General features: G+C 46.9%; 2 protein-coding genes across 2 annotated transcripts; both read right to left on the bottom strand.

The window, feature by feature from the left end:
* Positions 1-5,802: 5,802 nt before the first annotated feature.
* LOC142665621 (protein kinase C delta type-like) lies at positions 5,803-7,618 on the bottom strand. Its single transcript, XM_075845336.1, has 2 exons — positions 7,349-7,618; positions 5,803-7,181 (listed from the first exon to the last, which is right to left on the bottom strand). The coding sequence occupies exons 1-2, from the start codon at positions 7,444-7,446 to the stop codon at positions 6,626-6,628; spliced, it is 654 nt and encodes a 217-aa protein (XP_075701451.1). The 5' UTR covers positions 7,447-7,618; the 3' UTR covers positions 5,803-6,625.
* LOC142665539 (protein kinase C epsilon type-like) lies at positions 7,579-10,881 on the bottom strand. Its single transcript, XM_075845246.1, has 2 exons — positions 10,585-10,881; positions 7,579-7,878 (listed from the first exon to the last, which is right to left on the bottom strand). The coding sequence occupies exons 1-2, from the start codon at positions 10,879-10,881 to the stop codon at positions 7,579-7,581; spliced, it is 597 nt and encodes a 198-aa protein (XP_075701361.1).
* Positions 10,882-17,429: the final 6,548 nt, after the last annotated feature.

The following is a 17,429-nucleotide window of genomic DNA, read 5'->3' as shown; positions in this document are numbered from 1 at the left end:
AATCCACACCTGAGGCCAGACCTGTTCGACTGACACCATCTCCCACCAACCAGGGTGGCAGGCTTCGGAGTGGGAGAGCCTATCGCGGCCTGGTCTGTCGGAGTTAGCTCCGCCCCCTGTCCTTTATTACCTGCCCTGTTCTCTCCCTCAGCGCTTGTAATTCGTTTGGATTCCTGGCCCCACTGCTGCTTGCTCCAGCCTGCTTCTGCCGTGCTTCTGCCTTGCTGCAGTTCTGCTTGACCTGCTTTGCTTTGCCCCTGGCTTGCTTCTGTCTCCGTGCCCGCTTGGGTGTACTCACTTCGTCCTGGTCCTGACTGTTCGTTCGCCGCTCCGTTTCCTCGTGGCGTTCCGTGGCTACTGCCCCTTCCCTTGCGTGTTCCCTGTTTGTTTTCCTGTGCACTTAGACAGCGTAGGGACCGCCGCCCAGTTGTACCTCGTCGCCTAGGGCGGGTCGTTGCAAGTAGGCAGGGACAGGGCGGTGGGTAGATTAGGGCTCACTTTCCCTTCACCTCCTTCCTGCCATTACAACCAGACACAGCTTCTGTGTCGACACCCGTGGGTAATCAGTCTGCGCCTGCTCCTAAGTCTGAGAGAGTGACACGATCTTCTACCAGTCAGGCTGGGAGGCTGAGGAGTGGTAGAGCCTATCACAGCCTGGCCAGATGGAGCTAGCTCCCGCCCTCTGTCTATTTATTTATACCTGCATTTCCTGCTCCTCCTTTGCCTGTGATTCTTTTCTGTTTCCTGGCTCTGCTGCTCCTGCTATGATTATTGAACTTGCTTCTTTTTTGACCCTGGCTTTACTGACTACGCTCCTGCTCTGCGATTTGTACCTCGTGCACTCCTGGTTTTACTCGGCTCGTTCACTACTCTTGTTGCTCACTGTGTTGCCGTGGGCAACTGCCCCATTTCCCTTAGCTTCTGTGTACCCTTGTCTGTTTGTCTGTCGTGCACTTATTGAGCGTAGGGACCGTCGCCCAGTTGTACGCCGTCGCCTAGGACGGGCCGTTGCAAGTAGGCAGGGACTGAGTGGCGGGTAGATTAGGGCTCACCTGTCTGTCTCCCTACCCCGTCGTTACAACTGTATTGGGGTCAATGTAACTAAATGCTAGTGTATTGAGAGCACTGTGGCTGGATGATACTGTATTGTGAGCACTGTGGCTGAATGCTACTCTAACATGGTCACTGTGGCTGAATGCTAGTTTATTGAGGCCACTGTCGCTGAATTATACTGTATAGGAGTCATTGTGGCTGGATGCTGCTGTATTGGAGCACAGTGGCTAAATCACTGATCACCAGACTCTAGATGCTATATGTACCACTGACCACCAGACTCTGGATAATATAGGTACCACTGGCCACCAGACTCAGGACACTATATGTACCGCTAACCACAAGAGTCTAGATACTATATGTACCACTGTCCACCAGACTCTGGATTCTATATATACCACTGTTTTCCAGACTCTGGATTCTATATGTACCACTGTCCACCATACTCTGGATACTAAGTGTAGCACTGGCAACCAGACTATGGATACTATGTGTATTACCGACCACCAGAATCTGGATACTATATGTACCACTGACCACCAGACTCTGGATAAAATATGTACCACTGACCACCAGACTCTGGATATTAACTGTACCACTGACCACCAGACTCTGGATACTATGTGTACCACTGACCACCAGACTCTGGATACTATGTGTACCACTGACCAGACTATGGATACTATATATGCCACTGACAACCAGATTCTGGATACTATCTGTACTACTGACCACCAGACTTTGGATACTATCTATACGAATGACCACAAGACTCTGGATACTATATGTACAACTGACCAGCAGACTCTGGATACTATAGGTATTACTGACCACCAGACTCTGAATACTATAGGTATTACCGACCACCAGACTCAGGACACTATATGTACCACTAACCACAAGATTCTGGATACTATATGTACCACTGGCCACCAGACTCTGGATATTAACCGTACCACTGACCACCAGACTCTGGATACTATGTATACCACTGACCACCAGACTCTGGATACTATATATACCACTGACCAGACTGGATACTATATATGCCACTGACAACCAGACTCTGGATACTATCTGTACCACTGACCACAAGACTGTGGATACTATATGTACCACTGACCAGCAGACTCTGGATACTATAGGTATTACTGACCACTAGACTTTGGATACTATATATACCACTGACCACAAAACTCTGGATACTATCTGTACCACTGACCACCAGGCTCTGGATACTTTATGTACCACTGACCACCAGACTCTGAATACTTTAGGTATTACTGACCACCATACTCTGGATACTATATGTACCACTGACCACAAGACTTTGGATACTATATGTACCACTGACCACCAGACGCTGGATACTATATGTACCACTGACCACCAGACGCTGGATACTATAGGTATTACTGACCACTAGACTCTGAATTCTATAGGTATTACTGACCACCAAACTTTGGATACTATCGTTACCACTGACCACCAGATGCTGGATACTATATGTACCACTGACCACCAGACTCTGGATACTATGTGTACGACTGACCACCAGGGAATGTAGATAGTATTGTTCCATAAGTGTACCATATAGATAAAGTGGGGGAGTATTCATCCTCAGTGCGCAGGGTGGCATGGACTATAAATATGCCACCGGATATGAAGACTCCTTGTATAGACCATTCCTATTGGATCTCCCGGTGTGGATGTCTCTACAGGGGTTTATCCTTCTTCATGAATGTTGCTCCCTGATGTGACGTATCCATGAGGTGATGGCCCTGACTGCAGGGGGAAGCATTGTAGCAGATCCACCTTCCCTCACTGTGACCCATTCAGTGTATCCAGTCTAGATAATCCTCCATGAACTAAATGGTCTGGACTCTAGCTCTCACCTGCACTGATACATTGTAACAAACTATTCACATTGTTTAACACCATTTAACCATTAAAGTTGTTGTGTGGTTTGCAAAGCCCAGGAGGACCCAACATGTTCAGGCATTACATAGATAACCCCAAAAAAATTGTTGGAATTGTGTAATGCTTCATTTTCCCTTTAGAGACGCTGTAGGGAAATTAAACACTTGCAGCTGGGTTTCTCCACAGATTACGAGGCCCCTCTAAGAAAAATGGATTGTAAAAAGCTAACAACCCCTGTAAGGCTCTTATTACAATACAACCTTTGGGCTTTACATCTGACATATACCTTTGAATGCGTAAAACCTGGAGAATATAAAACATTTATTGAGGCGAGAGAGAGTTGTGGAGAACACCGCGGTGCCATGATCAATGTTCTTGCTGGTGACCGGTAAGCAGCCTCCTGTAAGCCTGACACTGTACATATCTTGACCATAGCGGTGTCTGCGTCCATGATTCACCCAAGATCTGACTACCACATACAGTATTTTTGGCTTTGTGGTTGGATGATACTGTATTGGGGATACTTTGGCTAAATGTTAGTGTATTGAGGGCACTGTGGCTCAGTTATACTGTATTGGAGTCACTGTGGCTGAATGATACTGTATTGGGGCACTGTGGCTTAATTGTACTATATTATAGTCCCTGTGGCTTGAAGCCAATGTTTTAGGGGGACTGTGGCTGAAATATACTGTAGTATGGTTCCTGTGGCTGAAATATATTGTATTATGGTCTCTGCTGTTGGATGATATTGTATTGGGGTCACTGTGTCTGGATGCTAGTAGATTTGGGGCACTGTGGCTGGATGATACTGCATTGGGGCCACTGTGGCTGAATGCTTTTTTATTGGGGGCATAGTGGTTGGATTATATTATATTAGGGTCACTGTGGCTGGATTATTCTGTGCTAGGCTCCCAGTGGCTAGATGTTAGTGTATTTCAGTCATTGCGGTTGGATGATGTTGGTTTGGGGTCAGTGTGGCTGGATGCTAGTGTTTTGGGGCACTGTGGCTAGATTATATTCTATTGGGGGCATTGTTGCTGGATACTAATGTGTTGGGTCATTGTTGATGAATTATACTGTATTGGGGTCAATGTAACTAAATGCTAGTGTATTGGGAGCACTGTGGCTGGATGATACTGTAGTGGGAGCACTGTCGCTGAATGCTACTCTCATGGTCACTGTGGCTGGATGCTAGTTTATTGAGGTCACTGTCACTGAATTATACTGTATAAGAGTCCTTGTGGCTGGATGCTACTGTATTGGAGCACAGTGGCTAAATCACTGATCACCAGACTCTAGATGCTATATGTACCACTGACCACCAGACTCTGGATAATATAGGTACCACTGACCACCAGACTCTGGATAATATAGGTACCACTGGCCACCAGACTCTGGATAATATAGGTACCACTGGCCACCAGACTCTGAACACTATGTGTAGCACTGGCCACCAGACTCTGGATAATGTAGGTATTACCGACCACCAGACTCTGGACACTATATGTTCCATAAGTGTACCATATAGATAAAGTGGGGGAGTATTCATCCTCCGTGCCCAGGGTGGCATGGACTATAAATATGCCACCGGATATGAAGACTCCTTGTATAGACCATTCCTATTGGATCTCCCGGTGTGGACGTCTCTACAGGGGTTTTTCCTTCTTCATGAATGTTGCTCCCTGATGTGACGTATCCATGAGGTGATGGCCCTGACTGCAGGGGGCAGCATTGTAGCAGATCCACCTTCCCTCACTGTGACCCATTCAGTGTATCCAGTCTAGATAATCCTCCATGAACTAAATGGTCTGGACTCTAGCTCTCACCTGCACTGATACATTGTAACAAACTATTCACATTGTTTAACACAATTTAACCATTAAAGTTGTTGTGTGGTTTGCAAAGCCCAGGAGGACTCAACATGTTCAGACATTACATAGATAACCCCAAAAAAATTGTTGGAATTGTGGAATGCTTCATTTTCCCTTTAGAGACGCTGTAGGGAAATTAAACACTTGCAGCTGGGTTTCTCCACAGATTACAGGGCCCCTCTAAGAAAAATGGATTATAAAAAGCTAACAACCCCTGTAAGGCTCTTTTCACAATACCACATTTGGGCTTTACATCTGACATATACCTTTGAATGGGTAAAACCTGGAGAATATACAACATTTATTACATAGACGTCCAATTGGAATAAAAACAAGCACAAAGATGTAGGGGGTAAAAGGAGAATTTTATTTATAGATAAGGGAAGGTTATATTTTATTATTAGGAAATTATTATATAAGTATTAAGACTACTATTATTATATACTGTGTATATGTATGTGTCATCTATTTATCTATTATACTAAACCTAGCTAAAGGCCGTGTTGATCCAGAGGAAGGCGAAAACCCCCTGTGAGGAATGAGCCAATTGTCCTCATATTAGGGGGGAAAATTCCTTCCTGACCCCAAATATGGCGGTCGGAATAAATTCCAGGATCAAAGGCTGATGTGTAATATGGGGGAAAATACAAAAATTAACACTTTTTTTTTTATTTTTTTATTATTATTTTTCTATATTTCTATTATGTTACTTATGTGTCTCTCTACTTATTAATATATCTCCCTAAACCTATTTAAGCCCGAGTTGATCCAGAGGAAGGCGAAAACCCCCTTTGAGGAATGAGCCAATTGTCCTCATATTAGGGGGGAAAATTCCTTCCTGACCCCAAATATGGCGGTCGGCATAAATCCCAGGATCAAAGGCTGATGTGTAATATAGGGAAAAAATTCTTAGTTTATTTATTTTTTTATTATTATTTTTAATTAACTACTGTATTTATATATGTGTAAACTATAAATTGTATTAAATTAAGAATTATTTTTGTTAAATTATTTTTCTATATTTATATTATGTTACTTCTGTGTGTTACTACTTATTACTCTATAATCCTAAACCTATTTAAGGCCGTGTTGATCCAGAGGAAGGCGAAAACCCCCTTTGAGGAATGAGCCAATTGTCCTCATATTAAGGGGGGAAAATTCCTTCCTGACCCCAAATATGGCGATCAGAATAATCCCAGGATCAAAGGCTAAAGTCTAATCTAAATGTACTATGTGTCTATATGGGGGTGTCTATACTTATCATGTAGTGCGGTGTCTATACATATTATGTAGTGCGGTGTCTAATCTTATCATGTAGTGTGATGTCTATACTTATCATGTAGTGTGGTGTCTATACTTATTATGTACTGCGGTGTCTATACTTAATATGTAGTGTGGTGATGTAGGTGATGTGGGTGATGTTAGTGATGTGGGTGCATTACTTACCTGGCCTGTGCTGAGGTGAGATCAGGTATAATGGCCGCTCCGGCCCCAGGACTACAACATGCGGCTATTATTCCTGATCTCTCCAGATGGAAACTAAGCACAGGCCGCTCCTGGGGGGTGTAGAGGATCTTCAGGCTGGAGTGATGTCAGATGCCAGCCCGGGATTGGAGGATGGCAAGTCAAGGCCCTGGTGCAGCAGCAAGATGGCAGAGGTGCGGCATGAAGATGTTACGGAGAGAGATGATGGTCTGGGCAGCCGAGGTGACATACAGCAGCAGAGACATGAGGCACGGGTCAGGAGGCGTGAAGTTCTGGGCCCTTGTCCTGAGATCTTATCAGGTCCAGCTTGGTGACATGAAGCTGAACCCGGCCAAGGGGTGAAGGGCTTTGTTATTCTCTGGCCACTTCAGATGTTGGTTCTCCAGAACGGGCACAAATGGTGTAAAAGGTGGCCGTGCCCTCCTCTCCTGCAGTTCCTCCCAGCCGATGGTGGAGAAGAATGGATGCGCTCTGATGTTTCCGCACACACCGAGGCGCCTCTCAGAATTTTTACGGACCAGTCTCTTGGTCAGATGTTTCACGTCAGGGTTAAGCCAAGTTGGAAATTTAGGCTTCGCGGTGGTGATGGCTTTGAAAGCCATTCGACTGACGGGGCCGCTGTAAAAGGGGGAGCGTCCTGCTGCCATCCTGGACACCACAATCCCCAGGCTCCACCAGTCAACTGCCGTGCCGTATTTTTTTCTAAGAAGCACCTCGGGGGCCATGTAATCCAACGTTCCCGTCACTCCACTGATCTTATTGGAGGCGGTGACGCCATCTTGGGCCAATCCCAGGTCGATGATACGGACGTGGCCATCTGCATCCAGCATTATATTCTCCGGCTTTAGATCTCTGCAAAGAAATAAGAAGAGAGAATGACAAATCCGCCCAGTGATCCAGGAGACGGGGGATGAATCACTGCACCTACAAGCAGAATAGCCACTCAGGAGTGTAGGAAAGCTGGGTGCATTATTTATAGCATGTAATGGAGACGGAGAAAATGGGGAAGTTCTGCTTACCGGTGGACGATGTTGTGTCCATGGAGGAACTGGAGGCCACATATCATCTCTGCTGTGTAGAATCTGATGGGGAGAACAGAGCGGAGTCTCAATGTCATGAAATCTTCCTCTATCAATTCCCTAATATCATGTTATGATGGAGTGTGTATGGTCTCTATCAGAGAAGAGGCGCTGATTATGGCAGCCTGTATTCTGCATTCTCTGCATTGTCCTTCATCTGACCTCCGCCCTCACCTTTTCTTCTTTCCACCCCCCTCAGTCTCCTGATTATTTACTCGCCTTACGTTGCCGATGTTCAAGCAGCCGCACATCCTGATCAAAGCCTCCAGGCTGCCACCGGACAGATACTCCGTGATAAAATATGCCCGTTCCTCAGACTGATGTGCGGCATAGAGGTGGCATAGGAACGGGCAGTGTCTGGCCGCCAGGAGTATCCGCCGCTCTCTCATAATTTCGTCCGCATTGTCCCGTTTGGTGATAATTTTTACGGCCATGTAGGTGTTTCGGCCGGGGACTGATGCCAGGACCACCTGAGGAAAACAAATGGAGAATCTTTATGAGAAGTAGAAGGAACAGGAGTGGACTGAGAGGTGGGTCAGCCGGGTAGTGCCCAGGACCCTACAGCAGAACAAAGCTGAGCTACCGGCATAATGCAGTAATGCAGTGTCTGCTGTTGGGTGCTGTATGGAGAGGTCTTAACCTCTTACCGACATTTGATGTAAATGTACATTTCAGCGCATAGATGCCGCGGTCAATAGAGACTAGAAACTCAATATAGAGTGAGATGTAACTATCACAGTGTATTGTACCAGCAATCGAATGATCACAAGTTCAAGTCTCCTAGTGGGACTAAAAAATAAAAAGTAAATGTTTAAACTAATAAACAAAATAAAATATTAAAAGCTTATTTTTCTTAATGTATAAAAAATATAAAATAAGCATACCGTATTTTTCGGACTATAAGACTCAGTTTTTAGCAAGAATAAATCTTGCTAAAAAGTCCCTGCGTCTTATAGTCCGCAGTCAAGGGACCCGGCATCGCCGGTCCCCATGAACGCGTCATTACTTAAAGAGGCTCTGTCACCAGATTTTGCAACCCCTATCTGCTATTGCAGCAGATCGGCGCTGCAATGTAGATTACAGTAACGTTTTTCTTTTTAAAAAACGAGGATTTTTAGCCAAGTTATGACCATTTTTGGATTTATGCAAATGAGGCTTGCAAAAGTCCAAGTGGGCGTGTTTAAAGTAAAAGTCCAAGTGGGCGTGTATTATGTGCGTACATCGGGGCGTGTTTACTACTTTTACTAGCTGGGCGTTCTGACGAGAAGTATCATCCGCTTCTCTTCAGAACGCCCAGCTTCTGGCAGTGCAGACACAGCCGTGTTCTCGAGAGATCACGCTGTGACGTCACTCACAGGTCCTGCATCGTGTCAGACGAGCGAGGACACATCGGCACCAGAGGCTACAGTTGATTCTGCAGCAGCATCGGCGTTTGCAGGTAAATCGATGTAGCTACTTACCTGCAAACGCTGATGCTGCTGCAGAATCAACTGTAGCCTCTGGTGCCGATGTGGCCGACACGATGCAGGACCTGGTGCAGGAAGTGAGTGATGTCACAGCGTGATCTCTCGAGAACACGCTGTGTCTGCACTGCCAGAAGCTAGGCGTTGTGAAGAGAAGCGGATGATACTTCTCGTCAGAACGCCCAGCTAGTAAAAGTAGTAAAAACGCCCCGATGTACGCACATAATACACGCCCACTTGGACTTTTGCAAGCCTCATTTGCATAAATACAAAAATGGTCATAACTTGGCCAAAAATGCTCGCTTTTTAAAAATAAAAACGTTACTGTAATCTACATTGCAGCGCCGATCTGCTGCAATAGCAGATAGGGGTTGCAAAATCTGGTGACAGAGCCTCTTTAACCCCTTTCCGACCCATGATGTGCCGGCACATCATGGAGCTGGAGGGGGATGATGTATGGAGCGTGCTCACGTGCTGAGCCCGCTCCATACACTGCAGGTGTCCGCTTCTGACACGCTGCTCTAACGGCCAGGAACAGCAATTTCGCTGTTCATGGCAGTTAAAAGGGGTTGCACCATAAAACACACGTATCCCCTATCCACAGGATGGGGGATACATGTGTGATCGGAAAGGAGAACGGGGACCGAAAGTTACCAAGAGCGCTGCATGAGAAGATGTGACTTCCGCGTTCTGTGTCCGGCAGCTTCATAGAGATGAATGGGATTCTTCTGCGCATGCGCGAGCGGCTCTCCAGTGATCTCTATGGAGCTACAGAACAGATATGCCGGACACAGAACCCAGAAGTTCAGGCTTCTCATGTACCGCTTTGAGTGGTCCCCTGTTTTCCTTATCGCTGGGGGTCCCAGCGGTCCCCCCCCCCCCAGTGATCTCACATGTAGCCCCTATCCTGTGGATAGGGGATAAATCTGTTTTATGGCAAAATCGTAAGTACCAAAAAATGGTGCCAATAAAACTACAGCTCGTCCTGCAAAAAATAAAATTTGGCTCTCCGAATGTGGTGAAACAGAATAAATTATTTTGTAACAAATATTTTTTTTCCTATTTTCTGTTGTCTAAAACCTGGGTGCGTCTTATAGTCCGAAAAATACGGTAATTAATATCACAGCGTCTGTAAAAGTCCGAACTATATAACATTATTTACCCGCAGGGTGAGCACCGTAAAAAATAAAAATAAAGCTAGAACTACTAATTTAATGGGACCAATAAAATCTGCAGCTCATCCCCCCAAAAAACAAGTCCTCACACCGCTCCACCATCCAAAAAGTCATTGGTCTCAGAATATGGAGACACAAAACCCAGAAGTTTTTTTTACAAATTGTTTTTATTTTATAAATGTAGTAAAAGGAACAATATAAACTTGGTATCGTTGTATTCGGACTGATCCGCAGGATAAAGTTCATATGTTGTTTTTACTGCTCCATAAACGCCAATAAAACGAAACCCAAAAAATAATGGATGAATTGCTATTTTTTTCCCAATTCTACAACAGAAAATAATTTGTAATGTTTCCCAGTACATTATATTGGCACATACATTAAATGGTGCCGTCAGATCAGGCATCGCATAGAAGAACACTACACCCATCATCCATCCAGCATAACATGGTGATAGCAGAGAACAATTGATGGAGATAAAATGGAAACTTTAGGTTTACTGCCCCTTTAAAATGTAATATTTAGATATTATACTCACTTTGCCAAAGCTGCCCCTACCCAGGACCTGGTGGATGGTGAAGCGGCTGATGGTAAGCCTGGCATAGGGGCTGGATGTTCCAGGGTCTCCGCTGCTCCCAGGTCTTGGCTCCTCATCCTCCAATCCTCTGTCCTTGGCTCCTCTCCTCTTCTTCATGATCTTCTTGAATCCGGTGACGCTGTCCTCCTCCCTCTTCCTCTTCTCTTCTTCTCTCTTCTCACTGTCTTCTCCATGTCCATTGGACGCCATTTTCTCCAATATCTTCCTACCTGTAGACTCCAGTCCGATCGCTGCCATCGACAGTTGAAAGTAAACGGCAGTTGGTCTTGTGCAGGTCACGTGAAGTCAGAGGTCATGGAATCCTCAGGTGGCATCAGCCTGGCAGTAACCTGCTCTGCCATGTCTGATGTGGGCATCATGAGAGCCAGTCTAGTTTCAAGAGAAATGAGCGAGAACTTCATGGCGGATCTTCTATTGCTGGATTATTAGTAGATGGGGGATGGGGCAGGTGATGGGACAGGTATATCGGGGCTGGCAGTGGTGCCCATAGTTCATCAGAAACTGTACTGTAATGTTATAATAAGCGCAGTTGTTCGGAAATTCTAGCGAATGGGGGAGGGGAGAAACCATTAATTGTACCTGCTGGTAATGGATGAGTTGATAATAACCCGTGAGGGGCAGATTTCTCCAATATTCAGATGATATTGTATAATTCATGTTCCTGGGTTTTTTCTACTTTCGTATCTGTAATTAATATATTTATAATCGGTACATGGAAATATCAGAATGCACAGATTATACTGAGATAAGCGGCGCCACATCTACACCACTTATCCCTCTTATAACAGAAGTAAACTCTTACACTCCTAATGGGGGCACTGACTAGTTGCCACTTTTTATAGGGGCGCTGGTCCAGATTGTTGTAAATATTGGAAAGAGGTTGCTTTGCTGCTGTCCCCAGCTGGTCTCTTTAAAGGGCCAACAAACGTTCTGTGTATACTGTGCTATATATCTGCTGTGTAGTGATATTCCCATGGGCCGTGATCCAAAGGGCAAAAGAAGGCCAGCGTCTCATGACTATTGACCACAGAGGGATCTAGAAGGTAAAAGGTAATGACCAGCCTCCGCTAATACCCGCCGGTGCCCGTAGGGAAGGGGAAAGGTATTGAGTAAGGTGCAGCAGGAACAGGGTGCTACCTCAAAGCCCTATTGGGGGTGGTAGTGGTGGTCGTGGTGGTCTTCATAGTGACCCCAATATGCAGAAGTTGCTGACAACCTTGGTTGTATTGTGCGCTAGATCTAGGGGACTCCGGCATGGTTGAGGTTTCCTTCCTCGCTGCTGAACATTCCCCCACGTCCGATTGTTAATGGTGTGTCATGCAGACATATAAGAAGTAGTAGCGGTTTTCCCACTGAAAGTTATCCGTAGATTGAGCTACTCAGATTTGATATCAAAATGTAGATTACCAGAAAATCATAATTTTTATCCGGGATGAAGTTGATCTAGGGCAGTTTTTGTCAACCGCCAGGCCATGGGTGGGTGATCTGAATAGAGGTTCCCTCCGCCCTGGATGTGTATAGGCGTCATTGACTACTGTACACGCAATTTCACGCTTATGTATATTTCTATTCATAAGACTAAATCGAAACACCATAACGCTACACTAAAAAGCCGCCTGAACAGGAGAGTTAATTAAAAAGCTCCTTACTCGCAGCCAATGGTACGCGACGACAAGTAAGGTGTTTTCTATTTGACAAGCAGAAGATTGGACAGTTTGAGCAGACTGCCAGAGAATAAGCATTGAGGCGAGAGCGAGTTGTTGAGAACATCGCGGTGCCATGAGCAATGTTCTTGCTGGTGACCGGTAAGCAGCCTCCTGTAAGCCTGACTGTCACGATGCGGGGTGTGGACCCACTGGGTCAATTAGTTCAGTGAGGGTACCTGAGGCAATCGTAGGCAGAAGCGAGGCAGGCACGTCCAGGACCAGGCGGCGGGAAGTCGTCAGGTGAGGCATAGCAGATCAAGCGTAGACTGTAGCACAGCACGACAATAGCACAGCACGACAATAGCAATAGGTAGCGCGGAAACAGAATACGGGATACAGGAGCAAGGTACACTGGGAGACTGGAAGACACTGGGAGACCATAAGCACGACAAACAACGCTCTGGCAAAGAGCAAGAGGACAGAGCCCTTTTTATAGCCCAGGGCATCCTGGGCTAGATTGCAGACTTCCTGCAAAAATGTGCGCACTGGCCCTCTAAGGCCGTGTACGTGCGGGCGCGCTCACCCGCCGGAGACACTCGAGGTCCGGAAGTGAGTGCCGGCGCCTGACAGAAGGACAATGCTGCAGCGAGGTAAGATGTCCATGGCCACGGCCGTCGAGGTTAACGATCGAACGACGGACCATGGCCATACACGTTACACTGACACTGTATATATCTTGGCCATAGCGGTGTCTGCGTCCATAATTCACCTCTGACTACCACATACAGTATTTTGGGCTTTGTGGTTGGATGATACTGTATTGGGGACACTTTAGCTAAATGTTAGTGTATTGAGGGCATTGGGGCTGAGTTATACTGTATTGGGTTCACTGTGGCTGAATGATGCTGTATTGGGGTACTATGGCTTAATTGTACTATATTATAGTCCCTGTGGCTTGAAGCCAATGTTTTAGGGGGACTGTGGCTGAAATATACTATAGTATGGTCCCCATGGCTGAAATATATTGTATTATGGTCCCTGCGGTTGGATGATACTGTATTGGGATCACTGTGTCTGGATGCTAGTAGATTTGGGGCACTGTGGCTGGATGATACTGCATTGGGGCCACTATGGCTGTATGCTTTTTTTCTTGGGGGCATAGTGGTTGGATTATATTATATTTGGGTCACTGTGGCTGGATTATTCTGTGCTAGGGTCCCTGTGGCTAGATGTTAGTGTATTTCAGTCATTGCGGTTCGATGATGTTGTTTTGGGGTCAGTGTGGCTGGATGCTAGTGTCTTGGGGGCACTGCAGCTAGATGATACTCTATTGGGGGCATTGTTGCTGGATACTAATATGTTGGGGTCATTGTTGCTGAATTATACTGTTGTAAAGGATCTGCCAGACACAGCTTCTGTGTCGACGCCCGTGGGTAATCAGTCTGCGCCTGCTCCTAAGCAGGGCCGCCATCAGGAATTTCTGGGCCCCATACAGCCATGATGTCTGGGCCCCCCCCCCCCATTACCGGGGTGGGCAACGGAAAGTGTGGCGCTCACGTGTTTACGTTATTCGCATTAAATGATTTGGTGCTGATGTCAATTACAGTGAAGGAAACCATGGAGCCGGCAGTGACCGGTTCATGCTCCGGATTTTGATCTATTTAGCTAAAACGTATCCGACTGTATGGCATATAGTGGTATACGTCGCCTGGGGAATGGCCCAGGGGAAACTACTGAAGTCACTGTCTATGAACAGGGCTGGAGCCTTCTACTAGCGCTCTGCCCAGGGACTATGGCGCTGCTCCTGATGTCCATATACATAAAGTGACGTCCGAAGCTGCACAAAGCCTGAGTACACGGCCGGAGCGTCGGCAACATTCTGGCCAGGGATTCCGGCCCTGGAGAATCCCCTGATGTCACTTTACATATATGGACAGTGATGTCAGGAGCTCCCAGGGACAAAGTCCACGGGTAGAGCACTTGTGATGCTGCCTGGGGACTCCGGAATAACAAAGTTTACTACACCATTTCATCCTTCAAAAAGAAGGTAAACCGACGTCCACCAGCCCGACGGAGGCTGAAAGGACATAATGGAGCCCTGTGAATTATCGTCTACGTTGTTTATACTGTAAGGTAGAAGATTTCCTGACTACACGATAAACTTAGGGCAACAATACGATGTGAAGGGGCCTTAAAGAGGCTCTGTCACCAGATTTTCAAACCCCTATCTCCTATTGCAGCAGATCGGCGCTGCAATGTAGATAACAGTAAGGTTTTTTTTTTCTTCAAAAACAAGCATTTTTGGCCAAGTTATGAGCATTTTTATATTTATGCAAATGAGCCTTTCTTAAGTACAACTGGGCGTGTTTAAAGTTATGTCCAAGTGGGCGTGTATTATGTGTGTACATCTGGGCGTTTTTACTTCTTTTACTAGCTGGGCGTTGTGAATGGGAGTGTAAGATGCTGACGAATCAGCATCATCCACTTCTCTTCGTTACCACCCAGCTTCTGGCAGTGCATAGACACACAGCGTGTCCTCGCTTATCCGACGCAATGAAGTTCCTGTGGGAGGAAGTGAGTGACGTCACAGCGTGATCTCTCGAGGACACGCTGTGTGTCTGTGCACTGCCAGAAGCTGGGTGGTAACGAAGAGAAGTGGATGAGCAAACACGAGTTTGCTTAAAAAACTTCTGAAAATCAGGAGCTGTTTTCCCTTGAATATCTCTGTATTTTCAGACTGTTTTTGCTAATTGTGTGAACATACCCTAAGGCCTTATTCACACGACAGTGTCCCGCCGTTTTTCCCAGCCGGTTTGTATTCGTTTTGCATCCGTTCCGGGCCGGGAATATCTGGACAGTGACATCAGGGACAACTCCTGAAGGGGAATCCCCATGTGGCCGGTGATTCCACTTCAGGAAAAGCCCCTGTCGTCTGTGTCCATTTATGGACACTGAACGTTCCTGGCTTCTCCTGGTGTGGAATCCCCGGTCACAGAGTGTTCGGGGATTCTGCTTCAGGAGTTTCCCCTGATGTCACTGCCCAGATATGGACAGAGACATCAAGCGCTCTGTCCAGGAGCGGAATCCCCGAACACACAGGGATTCCGCTCCTTCAGGGAGCTAAAGTGGGGCTAGCACATAGCAGAGCAGGGACGATGCTACAGCAGTAGCAGCCGCAGCAGCTGCTAGCGGCGCCATCGGCCATGGTAGGTGTCGCCGCTAGCAGCCGCTATGGCTGCTATAGCTGTAGCGATGCCTGAAGAAGCGCCAGGGCGGAAAGGAGGCTGATTCGCCGGGCCAGGGCGATTTGGGAAGGGAGCCAGCGCAGCGCCCCCTTCCACCTGCTGTACACCCCAGCCCTGCCACACAGTACCCCTGCACATAGCAGAGCAGGGACGTCGCTACAGCAGTACCCCCACAGTGTTACCTCCAGCATAGAGCGCTTCTTCTGAATGAGATACACTCCTCCTCCTCACATGCACTCTGCGTTGTGAGGAGAGAGAGAGCGAGCGACGGTAGACACGGCCATCACTCGGGACACATTCCGGTGATGGCCGTGTATTACCCGGCCCCATAGACTTCTATGGGAGCCGGGCGGCCGGGTAAACGGCCGAAAATAGGGCATGTCCCATTTTTTGACGGCCGGTTTTCCCCGCCCGTCAAAAAATTGGTCGTGTGAATAGCCCTTTCTATTGTTCCTACTGCAGCCGGGTGACGGCTGATTTATGAACGGCCGTCACCCGGCCGGGAAACCCTGTCATGTGAATAAGGGCTAATAGGCATGCAGCTTATTTAAGCCCTTCCCTCCTCCTTGGCACCATTTATTGTACCGCATAATGTACTGGGAAGCTGAAAAAAAATTATTTGTGGGGTGAAATGCTGCACGTGCATGACGTTCTGACAAACCCCATTCACATTAGTTGGGGCTTATTCAGACTAACGTGTTAATCGTCCGTGTGAAGGACGTTTTTTTAATGGCCGTCACACGGCTGCATGTATTTCTATGGGGCTATTCACACGGTTGTTGTTCTAACAGATCGTGTGAAGGGCCTGTAAAAAAATAGGACATGTCCTATTTTTGTGCGTTTTCACAGATCCCTCAATAGACTCAAGTCTGTGAAAACGGGTCCCGCACGGCTGCAAATCGGCCACAAAAAACGGCCGTTCTTCACGTCTGATTTCACACACGTTGGTCTGAATATCGCCTTAGGCTTTATTCACACGAACGTGTCCGTTTTGCACGCGCAAAAAACGCTGCATTTTGCCCGAGCAAAAGCTGTGTGGCGTCAGCATATGGTGCGCGGCTGCGTTATTTTCACGCAGCCGGCATCATTGTGACACTCTATTTTGATGTTACAACACAGTAAAGAAGGGGGGGCTTTTACGTTTCCCTTCACTTCTTTACCTACTGTAGTGCGAATCACGCGCGTCACGTGCTTCCGTGTGCCGTGCACGATTTGCACGCACCCAATGACTTCAATGGGTGCGTGCTGCGCGAAACACGGGCAAGTATAGGACATGTCGTGAGTTTTACACAGCGCACACACGCCGCATGAAACTCACTGACGGCCCCATTCACTAACATAAGTCCGTGCGACGTAATAAGTATCACGGACGTATAACACGTTCGTGTGAATAAGGCCTTATATTGTAATTTGTAGTGAATTTTCAGTGCGCAATCCACACCAAAAATAGGAGGCAAGTAAGTGGCTTATTCAGATGTCCATGTTCGGTCTGTGATATAAGGACCGTGTATCGGCCATATTTCCCGGACCGACCACAGTTCAGGGAGCCGGGTTTCTAGCATCACAGTTATCTATGATCATAGTCCCTCCGTTCCCGTGGGAATACTGTCCCCGGTCCCGTACTGAAAGCATCATTACAGTATGGGACAGTATTCCCGCAGAGAGGCAGGGACTCCCAGCAACACTGATAACTATGATGCTAGGAGTCCGGCTCCATGAATTGTGATCAGCCTGGGAAATACGGCCGATACACGCTCCGTATGTCACGGTCCGAACGCGGCCGTCTGAATAAGACCTTAGTCTAGTTACACAGTGCGGTGAAATCCCATTTTTTTGCCACAATTTTTGCAAAAACGTGACTTGACCGCACTGTGAGAATATAGCCTAACAGCAC

Source organism: Rhinoderma darwinii, chromosome 13 (genome assembly GCF_050947455.1).
Source record: "Rhinoderma darwinii isolate aRhiDar2 chromosome 13, aRhiDar2.hap1, whole genome shotgun sequence".
NCBI classification, from domain to species: domain Eukaryota; kingdom Metazoa; phylum Chordata; class Amphibia; order Anura; family Rhinodermatidae; genus Rhinoderma; species Rhinoderma darwinii.
The sequence above is the reverse complement of the archived record's forward strand: the minus strand, read 5'-3'. Positions and strand labels throughout refer to the sequence as shown.

Excerpts from the sequence above, each read along its gene's own strand:
- LOC142665539 (XM_075845246.1), bottom strand. The coding sequence starts at position 10,881 with ATGGCAGCGATCGGACTGGAGTCTACAGGTAGGAAGATATTGGAGAAA. Across the intron at positions 7,879-10,584 it reads GTAGGGGCAGCTTTGGCAAA|GTGGTCCTGGCATCAGTCCC; the intron begins GTGAGTATAATA and ends TGTTTTCCTCAG.
- LOC142665621 (XM_075845336.1), bottom strand. The coding sequence starts at position 7,446 with ATGACATTGAGACTCCGCTCTGTTCTCCCCATCAGATTCTACACAGCA. Across the intron at positions 7,182-7,348 it reads GGACACAACATCGTCCACCG|AGATCTAAAGCCGGAGAATA; the intron begins GTAAGCAGAACT and ends ATTTCTTTGCAG.